The sequence below is a fragment of the Typopeltis vanoorti genome, chromosome 6 (assembly GCF_054136105.1).
Source record: "Typopeltis vanoorti isolate ZY-2024b chromosome 6, IOZ_Tvanoo_1.0, whole genome shotgun sequence".
Taxonomy (NCBI): domain Eukaryota; kingdom Metazoa; phylum Arthropoda; class Arachnida; order Uropygi; family Thelyphonidae; genus Typopeltis; species Typopeltis vanoorti.
The window spans coordinates 4,774,848-4,788,711 of NC_143554.1; the positions used below are offsets into that span (position 1 = coordinate 4,774,848).

At 34.7% G+C, this 13,864-nt stretch overlaps 1 protein-coding gene across 1 annotated transcript in view; it reads left to right on the plus strand.

Moving 5' to 3' along the window:
• Positions 1-13,864, plus strand: part of LOC150105257 (116 kDa U5 small nuclear ribonucleoprotein component) — a 358,330-nt gene that overhangs the window by 243,721 nt on the left and 100,745 nt on the right. The window contains exons 14-15 of the mRNA XM_090394018.1: positions 592-719; positions 3,131-3,577. Of these exons, the coding sequence (XP_090250144.1) occupies positions 592-719; positions 3,131-3,577 (575 nt within the window). The remainder of the gene's footprint in view (positions 1-591; positions 720-3,130; positions 3,578-13,864) is intronic.

A 13,864-nucleotide genomic window follows, 5' to 3' on the forward strand; every position in this document is an offset into this window, starting at 1 on the left:
TTTTTCAGTCTGACCAAAATAGGGCATGTTGTAGTTGCACCATACACAGTAAATATCAAGATATTTTAAGCTGTTATATTTTAGTTTAGCTGTATGAGTAAGCAATGGAGCTTGGGAAGAGGAGTGAAAGAAGTCTGGATTTTAAATGTTTTGAGAACTTTATGTAACTTAAGGAGAGACAGAACTGTTATATGGCAGAGATATATAGCTACATCATTTCTATCTTCAATATGGGTGGATTAAATAGTAGTTTCCTGTTCAGAATAACCATTTTTCTGAAAGGTTGTAAGAAGGAATACACATTCTTTCTTCTTTTTTGTCTAATCTTATGATGATGTATGATTGAAAAGCCCATATTGTTGATATATTTTGCCCATCTAGGCTTCTTCTAGCATTATGCAAATATCCCTCTAACTGTTCCACATGAAATGGTTCATTTTTCTCCCCCACCTGTCCACCTTCTTTTTCTCTCTTTTAAAAAAAATATTTCTTCCAAGGCAGATTCCTCATTTTATTGGTTTGCTAATGTCATACTCAATAAATATCCTTTGAGTAAGTTGATGCACTTTTTTGATGAATATTTTTATTTAGGGTTTGTAGATATGTGTGTGCAACACATCCCATCTCCAGCAGCCAATGCTAAAGTTAAAGTAGAACATGTATATACTGGATCCCAGGATACAGAATTAGCTGAAGCAATGATTGAATGTGATCCTGAGGTATGATTCTATTATGTTACTAAGTACTTATATAATTCTTTGGCACATTTTTCAGATTTTTATTAAGAAATGTAAAGTATGATTTTATCATCGTAGAATAACCAGATTGTACTTTGAATACAGTGTTATATCATAATGATTTAGACATTTAAAAAGTCACATAGCAGTATCTATGCATTCATTGCAACAACTCACATTCATTGAAAATTGTGATCCAGAAACAAGATTAACACTAACACTGAAAAAAAAAATTTTTTTTCCTGATACAAAATAATAATAATATTATTATTACAGGCACAGTCTGAGACTAAATGGATGATTAAAAAAACAGTGAACCATATATCAACTAATCACCACTCAGTATATTTGTTCTAATTCTCTTCACTTTTATTATATACCCTTTAGTAGAACTCATTTGCAGTAAACTCCAATCCATCTAAGATGAAGTAATTAAACTTTATAAACTCTAAAGTTTATCATCAAATTAGAAAACAACAGATCCCTGCATTTTTTTTTTTTTTTTTTTTTTTTTTTTTTTTTTTTTTTTTTACTGTCTTGGAGGTCTCCAAGCAAAATGAACTCAGTTATGCAGTCCCCAGAAACTCACCATCCATCACAGAAAATTCGTATTCTAAAATCCTACAAGATGAGACATATAATGTAAGAAGCCTAGAAATTGAACATCTCAATCTTTTAAAAAAAAAAAAAAAAAAAAAAAGGGTAATAGCTCCATGAAAAAACAGAGGGAAAGAAAATCAGGAATATATAGGAACACTATTGATCCCTTACATATATTCTATCATAGAGCTCTCAAAGATTAGTATGATACTGTCAGTTTTGATCATATTCTTGTAACCTAATCATCTTTCAAAAAGAAACATGGTATGTACAGATCACGTTGCTGGTCATCATATGCGAATTGTAAGCACACAGCATTTGTTAGTCTGGTTCAAATATTCTTTATTACTAACACTATTAGCTTAGTTGTTACAAAAACCAATCACTGTAACAAAAGTCTAGTTTTCTTTTTCACTCAGCTGAAAAGATCGCTGTGAAAAGTGCTGATGTTGCTGCTGTGGTCTGGAGCAAATTTCTGGAACTCTGAACAACACTTTAATTGTTTTGTGGAAACTGGTCTCGAACAAGCGGTGCAGTATGGCATGGAGTATTGTCATGTGGAAACATGCAAGGGTCACTGTCAAAGTACTTCCACAGTATCAGAAGCATGAAGTTGTCCTGGATCTCTAGGTAGTCATCAGACATCATGTTTTTGGGCATATCCACCAATGGATGTAGCCCCATCCAACTGAAACATCCCCATACTATTATCGAGCCTTCATCAAACTTGACAGTTGGAATGATGCAGTCCTGCCGGAACAGTTCCTGGGTAATCTTCAGATCCAAACACAACCATAGACTAAAATGTTTGGAAGCATGATTCATTGCTCCACAGAACCCTTTTTGCAATCATGCATAGTCCAGGAATGGTGTGAAAGACATCAGTCCAGATGTCATTTGGCATTGAATGGGGGTGATGTGTGGCTTGTTCACATCAACTGTGCTGTGTTAACCTAAGGCATGCAACTCTAGAATCTGTAGATTCTAGTGCTGACAGATGTCCCTGTAGCATTTTCCAGACTGACTGCAATGCTCTCTGTTAATGACATGCAAGGCACTCAAATATTCCAAGACAGAGCTCATCGTGGCCTCTTAGGGTATTTTCCTGTTGTGGTAGTACCATCCATCTACAAATGACGTAAGACATTGGATTTAGATATACTGAGATGGAGATAGCAATGTCACAGACAAAATAAATTACTCATGTGACACTCAACTACCATCCTACGTTGGCGATCTGTCAGTTCAGTTGAACGTAGCATTTTGACATCGAGTACAGTGCAAAGCATTCAACACATCCTACCTTTTATTTACCAGACTTACCTGAATATTTGCATGTGGTAGGATATGAAATTTGCAAAGCTTGTTGTAAGGTGTTCAAATACTTTTGTCAACATCAACATGGTATATATTGCAGCTAGTTAGCATTTCAGCAATGCCTTTGATATTTCTCTATTTAAAGAGATATTTCATAATGTCTCTTTAAATAATTTGTAAATTAAGTAAAACTCTATAGGTTATACATAAATTGTTTTTCTTTTTACCTTCTTTTCTTTTGTATTGCTTTACTTACAAGTGACATCTTTATTTTATTCTTCTTTCCTTTTTAACTTCTGTTATTTCTTTCTCTTTTTATCATTTATTATTACATTATTTTCTTTATTATTTTATTTCTTTAGTCATATGCTTATTATTAAACCTTTTTGATTATTTCTGTACTTATATTTCATATGGTAATTCTTTTCAGATAGTCATTTCTGAATTCTTATGAATAATTATTTTTATTTTAAAAGGGTCCTCTATTAATTCATACCACCAAGCAATATTCCACCCAGGATGCTACTAGTTTTCATGTTTTTGGCAGGGTAATGAGTGGTACACTGTATGCTAATCGTGATGTTAGAATACTGGGAGAAAACTACACTTTCAATGATGAAGAAGATTCTCGTATCATGACTGTTGGACGACTTTGGATATATGAAGCAAGGTACAATATTGAAGTTAACAGAGTACCCTCAGGAAACTGGGTACTTATAGAAGGTATAGATCAGCCAGTTGTAAAGACTTCTACAATTGTAGATATACAAGATCAGGAAGAGCTATACATTTTTAGACCACTCAAATTTAACACTCAATCTGTAATTAAAATAGCCGTGGAACCTGTGAATCCTTCTGAATTGCCAAAGATGTTAGATGGTTTGAGAAAAGTGAATAAATCTTATCCATTGCTTAGCACAAAGGTGAGTTATGATTGTTTGCATTTAATTTCTAAGTTAGCATTATGTAGGGACATTATATATCAAATGCAGCGTTGCTGTTTGGTTCAAATTCTCCATACTGTGAAAAATGAAAATATTTTGAAATATTCTGTTAAATATTTTGAATCTGATTTTGACAGACAAAGTTAACTTAGAACAGGTTACTTTTCCTTGGTAACTTGTAATATACAAAATTCAGCTAGCTCCCTTGTCTAGTCTAGGGACCATTTATTTTTTTATTTTTTGCTATGTGGCTCTCACCATGAAATTTGAAAACCTATAGTACACTAGCACAGCAGATCCTTAAGGATTGCCAGATTGCATTTGTAGGTACAGGCATCATAACCCCTATCATATGACACATTATATTCTAGATCACTGTCGCATAGTGAATTTCGTCTTTCATTTTTTCATACAGAATACAGAATATTATGACAGTACTACATGATTAAGTTTATATTATAATTTGATATCAACATTTTTTTTTCCCAAATTAATTTATTACTTGTCAGCACTCCAATATTGTCATGTCTAATATTTTGGTCTTCTAGGTCACTTCTGATTATTCATCCATCTTGGTCTCTGTGGTTCTTTTTTTTTCCTGCCATGTTGGCATCAAATGCTAGTTTAGCTAACTAAACTCCTCCCCCCCCCCTCTCTCTCTCTCTCTTCCATTGTTTAAGTGATGATACCACCCTAGCTTAACTCTTCCTACACATTTTTTAATGCTAAGAGTGTCAGATTCATTCATATCTTCATTTTTAATATGATTCTGCCATTGATGCCACCTGTTCACTTCCCTTAATTTTTCTCTGAATTTATATATCTCTAGTCTTTGAAGAGGTACTTGATTTCTGACCCAGTTTTCAGATCCATAACTTAAAACTGGTTTGAACACTGTCTTGTATATTGCTAGTTTAGAGGTATTTTAGCTAATTTCTCTCTTATTCCATATAAATATATTCATCTGGCTCCCCATCCTAGCAGCTTTGCTTTTCTGTTGGCTCTTTCCATATTTAAATTGCCACATTTTCTAAAAACTCGGCCTAAATCACTGAAATATTTTACTTGTTCTATTCTATAGGTTTTCAATTGAGAATGTGGTTTTATGTGTTCCTGCATATTTTTTTAATTTTGTTCTTTTTATTGCTGATTTTCATGCCAGATTTCTTATCGCTATTATTTGATTAGTTAGAGAATTCTGGAGACATACTGGATTTGTTGAGGAGTATAACATCATCTGCATACAGTAAAGAGCTAAGTTTGATATCTCTGATTCTAATATCAGGTTTATTGCCACTTTCTTTCATGTTGAGATTAATATAGATGATAAATAGCAGATGAAAAGGAGATGGTGTGCACCTGATTTTACATCAAACCATCTTCCTGTATTTTCTTCTGTTATAACTGTAGAGTTGCAACTCAAATATGTACTCTCTGTATATATATATATATATCTATATGTAGAAAGTATTTTACCTTGGGTATAATAAATGTTAAAGATACCAAGCTATTTTAAACCTGTTTAAAATAATCAGGTTTAAACCAGGTTTAAAATAGCTTGGTATCTTTAACATATATATATATATATATATATATATATATATATATATCTACCTACCCTATATATATATATAAAATAATAAGCCTTTTTATGTAACGTTTTTGTGTCACGTTTTTTATCAAGTTATTTGAAATGTTTTGAAACTCAGGCTACCCTGAGTGTCAAGTCATCAGAATTCATCTTTACCTTTAAATTTATACTGTTTTACATTATGAGGAGAGGTCTCATCAGTGAGTAGGCAGACCTGCATAATACCAAAGTTTAAGGATAGTGATCACTACCCTTAAACCTTTAAGGGAGAGGTCACTACCAAGGGTAGTGACCTCTCCTCATAATGTAAAACAGTAATACATCTCCTAGGAGCTGCGTTTTACATTATGAGAAAATATTAAGGATTGTGATGTAACTTGCTTCACCTTTGCTCCGAGTTGCCCTAGTGTTGTACTACCCAGGTGTTGATGACGCTTGGACTCGCCGATAGTTCTTCGGCATGAAACTCGTAGATTTCGATCTCCAAGTTTCGTATCCGGCTTTAAAATAATGAGGGATTTATTATCCCCTTAACTTAGTAACATGTCCTGTTAGGTACCAAGATATGGCACACTTGTTTGGCTATCTCGTTATCAGTGCTGCCTATACTTCGTGACAGACATGGGTCAGCTATCTCTGATTGGCTACCGGTGGAGATTGAACTGCCCCCTCAGTCTCCAAAAGCTAGATAGGCCTCACCTGCTCCCTGTAGGGGAATAAAAGGCATTAGCTGATTTATTTATTTAAGGATTTCGTATTACATTTATACACATCGAAAAAAAAAAAACGTTTAAGGTAGTAAAAAAAAACAGTTTATTTAAAATATTGTAAGAAAAGCAAATACCATTAATATTCTAAGAGCTATTTTACACATAAGAGGATAATAAAATGCAGATGGTTTGCTTAATCATTAAAGCCAGATAAGTGGCAGGAGATCTCCATGTAGTGTTTAAGGAATGGAATGTGGAGAACCAACTGGTACTCCTAACCTAATGTCCAGTCCTCTCCTTCATATTGGGTACTCTGTTGGTAGGTATCCACTAGTTACTGAACAAATCAGATGAGCTGGCAATTTGGCTGAAAAATTAGAAATAAATGCAATGCACAACAAGATGAAATTTCATGCTAGCTGAGGCTACATCTAGTTAAAAAAAAATGCCTGCTACTTTTTTTGTCAGGAAACTCGGGCAGTCATTGAAAAGGCAGCTACTGGAACATATACATTATCAGAAGTCATTCGTTATGTAAGATTCTGGAGAAAAAAGTGCATGTTGAGGGTACTTTACTTAAAACTAAGACAAAATAACACCTGACATTTCCACCTCTATATCAAGGTCGTCGTCATCAGGAATATACACACACTAAAACATGAGCTATATTACAATACACTAGCAAGTTATAGCTTAACTGTTTTGTAAATTGCCTACTGTGGTCTGACCACTGGTGAGGGAAAGAAAGAGGAAGGATTAAAAAAAAACAAACTAAAACTAAAATTATTATAGACGCATAAAGAAATAAATTAAAATAGTTTATGGAAAATAACATACACTAAAAATGGAACTATATCAGCTACTAGTAAAATTCTCTACAGTCCTGTTATTTTTAGATTTTGTTCTTTCTTTTTGTGTATGGAGGTTTTTTGAGTTTTGCCTTCTTATTCTTTTGTAGTTCTATGCCTGAATGCTTTATGGATTATAGATGGGTCTTCCAAACTTTTGGAATTGCTAATCTGTTATTCTTGTTGAGTTTGGAAAATGAATCAGCATCTCACAAGCATCTTTGAATTTTCTGTGATAACAGGTTTTGGTACAAAAAATTTAACTTTATGGTTCTTTCTTTTTCACCAGAGGTCAGGCTAGGGTAAATGATTATTAACAAAGCATTTAGATTTTTCTTACTTTTGTGTAGTGTCATGCAGCTTGCGTCTTGTATGTATTTGTTTTCCTAGTGATGACCTCAATACAGAGGTCGAAACATCGATTATTATTTTCTTAATTAGAAGTAAAGTAATCACTAACATGTGTTTTTGTTTCCACAAATTCTTCACTATGAATTAACTTTCCAGTTAATTAGTTATCCAGCCAATAGAGAGTCAGATAACCATAAAATTAATTTGGATATGAAACTAGATAAGGTAATCTGGTCTTACAGTGACCGATTCCAAGATTTTTGATAAATTAATGTAGCCATATTTGTTGATATTGGGGTGGTGATTCATAGTTACTGCCAATTCTAAAAATAATCTCTCACATCTATAATGATTTCTGTGTAATATCAATGTCTTCTTCCATTTAATCCTATGTGAAGGGAGTATCCAGATCATGTTTTAGCAGTCCTGACTTGCTATACAGATGATCAATGTAATTTTTGTGTTTTTCAAGCCAGATATTTACTGATCTACTAGTTTGTCCAAACTAGGCTAAACTTCAGGCACAAGGAACTTTATATATTCCAGGATGTGCAAGAGGAGGAAGTTGATCTTTGGGAGAACAGATGAAGGTAGCTCTCCTTTATAATCAGGTTACATCAGAAAAGACAGCTAAAATTCAATGCAAATGCAATCTCCATGCCACTTTCCAAACACTTATTTGACTTGCTACCTTCATTTCTTCTAACAGTGATTAATGTCATCCTCTTGCACATCCTGGAATGTATAAAATTTCTTGTGTCTGCAGTTTAGCCTATTTTAGACAGATTGTAGATAAACATTTGCCTTGAACAACAAAATTACATCTACAATCATCTGCACAGCAAGTTGGAACTGTCAAATCATGCTCTGGATACTCCTTCACATAGTATTAAATGGAAGAAGTCATCGGTATTACGTAGAAGTTGACCTTCATGTTTCAAAAGCATTTGATTGGGTTTGGCACAGGGGCTTACTCACCATACGCAGCTGGATCACCAACTTTCTCACTGGTCACCCACTGTATGTCATGGTGGACAGGTTACTCTCACCAGATTTTTTCACCAATGCAAGAGTACCCTAAGGTTCTGTTCTTTCATCCTCTCTCTTCCTCTTGTATATAAATGACCTGCTCTCACAGACTTCCAATCCTATCCATAGTTTTGCTGATGACAGTACACTCCATTCTTCCTTTTCATTTGGCAAACGTGTTAGTGCTCAAGTATTAGAATCCTCAAGATCTACCATGGCCAGGGACCCGAACTCAGATCTCCTAACTATGTCCCAGTGGGCAAGAACAATCTTGTAAACTTCATTACCACTAAAACTCAGTCCTATTTGATCTCTTGCAAACCTGAATCCCTCCCTCTTACCTTCAGTAATACTAAGATATCAAAACATGATGAGATTTCTCTTCTTGGACTGACCTCCATCTTTGATCTTTCCTGGCACAACCACATTTCAACTGTAGCTTCTGCAGCCATCAAAAAGCTTGGTGTACTTTTTCGAACATGACACTACTCCATACCTTCACTGTTAATTCTATACAAAGTGCAAATCCACCCAACCATGGAATAATGTTCCCATATTTGGGGTGGTGCACCAAAATCCTCTCTAAGATTGCTTGATCATTAATTAGGTGGACAAGCCACCTAATTAATGATCCCTCTCTCACAAACCCACCCACTTCAATCCCTCTCTCATAGATATTCAGTTTCTGCCTTGTGCCTCTTCTACAGATATTCTCATGGACAATACTCTGCTGAATTGGCCACTATTATTCCTCCACTCTCCTCCAAAATCATTAAAAAAAGAGCCACTGCTAACCAACACCCTTTTATAGTCCATCTTAAAAATCACTGAACTAACTTCACTGCCTCCTCTTTCATTCCGTCTACTTCTGTCCTTTGGAACAGTCTCTGCCACTCTCAAAGATTACAACCCTCAGCTGTTCAAGAAAAATGTGAACAGATTTTTCCTATCTTCTATTCCTCTTGCCTACACACAGCACTAGTGTGCTATAGGTCTTGTGGTCTTTCGTGTGTGGATTATATATATATATAATCATATATATATAAACTGAAAAATCCATCCTCCTACGTCTAGAAGAACATCAGAGAGACATTGCCTACAAAAGAACTAGAGCAAGTGCCCTGTCAAGCCATGTACTGTTTTCAGTAAACACAAATGATGAAGGCCATCAACATGAGATAAACTGGACAACAACCTCAAACCTTTGTATATGCCCTGACGAGGTGGAGCGACGCATAGTCGAGTCTAAGGAAATTGTTATGGACCCTCATCACATAAATAATAACCTCAGCTATAATCTACCGGACTCTTTCAGCTCTGCTATCCGATATTGGCACATGAGTGAAATCAGACGCACGCAGCTACTTAACAATAGAACTTCAACACGGACTGCAGCTACAGTTCAAAGCTAACTGATTTTGTAATAGTCGTTTTATAGTGATACGATGTTTCTTATAGTGTTTACTTGCTTTCTGTGTTCCCACACCTGAAGAGGTCGGACAATCCGATGAAACATGTTGCGTTTTGAATTAATTTAATTGTTATTCTAGTCTCGGTTATAGTCAGTATATATAAATATGAATACACACACACACACAGGTCGAAATGTCAAGTGTTACTTTGTCTTAGTTTTAAGTAAAATGATTACTCCAGTATGTGCTTTATCTACATAATGAATGCTGACCACCATAAAAGACACTCTCAGAAGGATTGAAGACAGATGCCTTCTGCATAAAGGATATTATCAATACAAATGAAATCAAATTGAGAGAATTAGAGAAGTTCTCTCAATTTGATGTGTTTGTTCCATATGGACATAACTGGTGGCAAAGAAGACTGAAATAGGTGAAATCCTGTGAAATAATAAATATAGGATGTTATATTTAGACAATTTTTTTCTTTCTTGCAGAAAGAAAATAAGTAAAGAAAAAAAAATGCAAGATAAGAATAACATCAGCATACAAGAGAAATATAAAGAAATGCGTGAAGAGATTAAAAAAAATGCAAGAAAAGATAGTTTGTTGAAAGCCTACTAAATGAGGCAGAAATTGCAGCTGATAGAGGTGATACTAAATCATTATATAATATTATAACAATTACTTACAAATTTTTCACATTTGACACATACTCTGCTTGACTCATTTTCATTTTTGGTCCAAGTAAATCCAAAACTTAAGTTGGTTTCATCATATTTCCTCATTTCAGAACCACCTTCATTTAATTTCTGTGTTTTAATAGGCCCTTCAAGCATTTTCAAAATGGCTGTTTGGCATGTTGAGGTTCCAGAAGTAGATTATAAATCAATTGCAGATGTTGATGAAGAATTTTGTGTTTGTTCAACTTTCTGTTTAAGTTTTCTGGTTTTTAATCAAAGGTCCATAGTGAAGGGCCAATCTTTTAATTAAAATTCTTTAATTAGCTCTTTATATTTATCATCAGTCACAAAATTTATTCCATTTGATAAATAAATTAATATGAATGAAGATCTTGTCACAGACCTTTCTTTTAAACAAAACAAGGGAATTAAGATCTTACAATTTCGCTGTGATCACAAGAGTAAACACTTAAGTCACTTACTTTAATGTTTTGAGTTTGTATCTGTGATTAGCTGACCTAGGAATAGGCAAACCACTCTACCAGGGAGATGAATAACTTTTACTTCTAACGTGTTAGAAATTCAAGTTCTTTATTGGAATAGATCAGTGAAAAGTGACTTGCTATATACTTCCCTCTTCCAAGGAAGGGATTTTCAATCACCTTATGATCTATTTTCCTGAGAACTATACCTTTCCTTATATCACTCTCACTCTTTCCTGTATAATCCTCATTCATCTTCACCTCTTTTCATTCTCCCACCTCAGTGCATTAAAACAATTTCATCTGCCTCAAAAAAAAAAAAAAAAGTCTTGCTTCATACAATTAAGAAATTCAACAAAAAGAGGGATATTTTCCTTTCTTTTTGTCAACAGCTCCTCTTTTCAATAATGGGTCCTAGATAAGATATAGTTGGAGATCACTAGACACGGTCTTTTTTTTTTTTTAAAAAAAAACATAGGACTCATTTTTATGTGCTAAGAGGAATCTCTATACACAATGCAGTAAAACTGTACATAGTAAAGAAATCATCTGCACATGCATGCATACACACTACTGTACTGCATAGGTGCAAACATGCAAAACAAAGTATTACTTAACATGAAATACAATCGAATACCCTAAAAACCCATTTCCAAGTAAATTAGTAAAGGAAGTTTTTCAGAATTTTTGATGATCTCACCTGTGTTCCTTTCATTCTTTAACCCCAAGAAAGAAAATAATTTTTTTTTTTTTTTGAGTTTATTTCCATGAAATGTGAGAAAAGCCTGGCTAATCCAAAACAATTAGCAGGACTTACCCTGTTTTTGGAAATTAGCTGAAGAATCAAGAATTGTCAAGCTTTATGTAAAATCTGCATTTCCTGTGTGTCAAGGGCATGATATGGTCTCCTGTCCATACAAGCCCTTGACAGTTCCTCTTGCAACCACTGTATTTGATGATCCTCCAGTCACAAACTAGCATCAAGCACTGCAGCTACAACAAGTGGCTGCAGTGTTTGATGCTAGTGAATTGGGAAGCCTCCAGATTTGTTACTAGTGGGTTCAGTCCTGTGCACTAACCAGCATCTGGCCTCCAGAACCATTTTATCACTGTATTCTCGAATGGGGGGGGGGGTTCAAGCACAATATGATTGGCTTGTCATTGAGGGTATTACTCACACTGCATGTGAGAAGAGAGAGAGAGAGGGGGAGGACACAAACCAGAACACTTGCTCTAGTGACCAAACTTGGCTGTAGCCACTTTAGGCCTCTAATAAGCAAGATGTGATGGTATTTCACTGGGCGATGAAAGACATCTACCACCTAGAAAGATATTCAATTTTAGTTTGATAAAATCCAGTTAAGGAAGATTGCATGTAACTAGTAACTAATAGTATTCTCAAATATAGCTTAGAAAAATTTTTTGCATTCCCTGGAGTCTCTTATTCTGGTCCAGACTGATCAGAATACCTAAAACAGTTTACAGTATTTATACACACACATATATGTGTGTGTGTGTGTGTGTGTGTGTGTGTGTGTGTGTGTGTGTGTGTATTTAAAAAAAATGTTCCTCACTTTTAGTCTTTATTTGAGTTGCAAGTCAGCAGTTAGAACTGAAGGAAGTACAGGAAGATGGTTTAATGTTAAATCTGGTGTGAGACAAGGATGTACATTATCCCCTCTGTTATTCATTATCTATATGGATCACATTATGAAGGAAAGTGGTATTACACTTGATATCAGAATTGGAGATGTTAATGTCAGCTCCTTCCTTTATGCAGATGATATTATACTTCTAAATAAATCTGCTACAAGTTTGCAAGATTCCCTGACTAAATTGAATAACTGTTGTAATAGATATGGTATGAAGGTCAGCATTAAAAAGACAAAGACAATGAAAATAGGTAGAATTGTTGAAAATTTCAACTGTGTTGTGAACCGGGAAACCTGTGGAACAAGTAAAACATTTCAGCTACTTAGGCACACTTTTTACTGAAGATGGTAAATTAAATATGGAAATAGACAACAGAATCAACAAAGCTGGTATGGTAGGAAGTCAATGGAATAAATTCATATGGAATAAGAGAGAAATTAGTCGGAACACTAAATTAGCTGTATACAAGACAGTGTTCAAACCAGTTTTAACTTATGGATCTGAGAGCTTGGTCAAAAGTAAAACACTTGATCAAAGACTGGAGACTGTACATATGAGAGTCCTGAGAAAGATTAGAGGTGCGAACAGATGGCATCATTGGCAATAGTATATTAAAAACAGGGATATTAGGAAAGAACTTAACATTGTCAGCATCCAGGAATGCGTTAGCAGAGTTAATCTCAGGTGGTATGGTCACTTAAACAGAATGGGCAAGGAAAGATTAGCCAAACAAGTGTTCTCTGCCAGGTTGGTAGGAAAAAAGACCCAGAGGAAGACCAAGATATAGGTGGATTGATATGGTACAATGTGCCTTAGACGATAGAAATATAAGATCTGATAATGATAATATTGGAGTCTTGACAAGTAACAGACTGATTTGGAGGAAAATTGTGGATAGGAAGTTAGTAATGATATAAATTTTTCACGTAGTACTATCATATCCTTGAGGGTACATGTCAGGGTACATGTACACCCCTTGAGGGTACATGTCATTAATTTGATGATGATGTTCCTCACTTCAGACACTGTGTATTAAAAACCTTCACAGCCTTCATCATTATCACCTGACATCAGTTCGTTGAGTACATCCTATGATACATTTATTAGTTCATCACAAGAATCAAACATCTTGGAATCTAAAACTGTGTCACCAATCAGTTGATGACGTTTTCCATTGCCTGATTCAGTGGTTAAGATTTTATGCTCGACAGTCCCTTGTTTTGCAATTTCTTTTTTAAACTTCAAATATTGTCTAATATGCTGACATAAACTGTACATATTTCTTCCCTTTTTTGAATTCTAATTTGACTATAATGCCACTTGCCAGTAAATACTGAGAAAGAAGTGTGCAGTGTTATTAAGAATTGTTATTTGCATCTCCTGTTTTAAAAGTTGAAAATACTTTCATGACACTCTTTTCATCATCATCATCATCTGCTCATTGGACATCCACAAATGCCACATGGTCACTCCAATGCTCGGTGATGTGCCACACAAACCATCCATC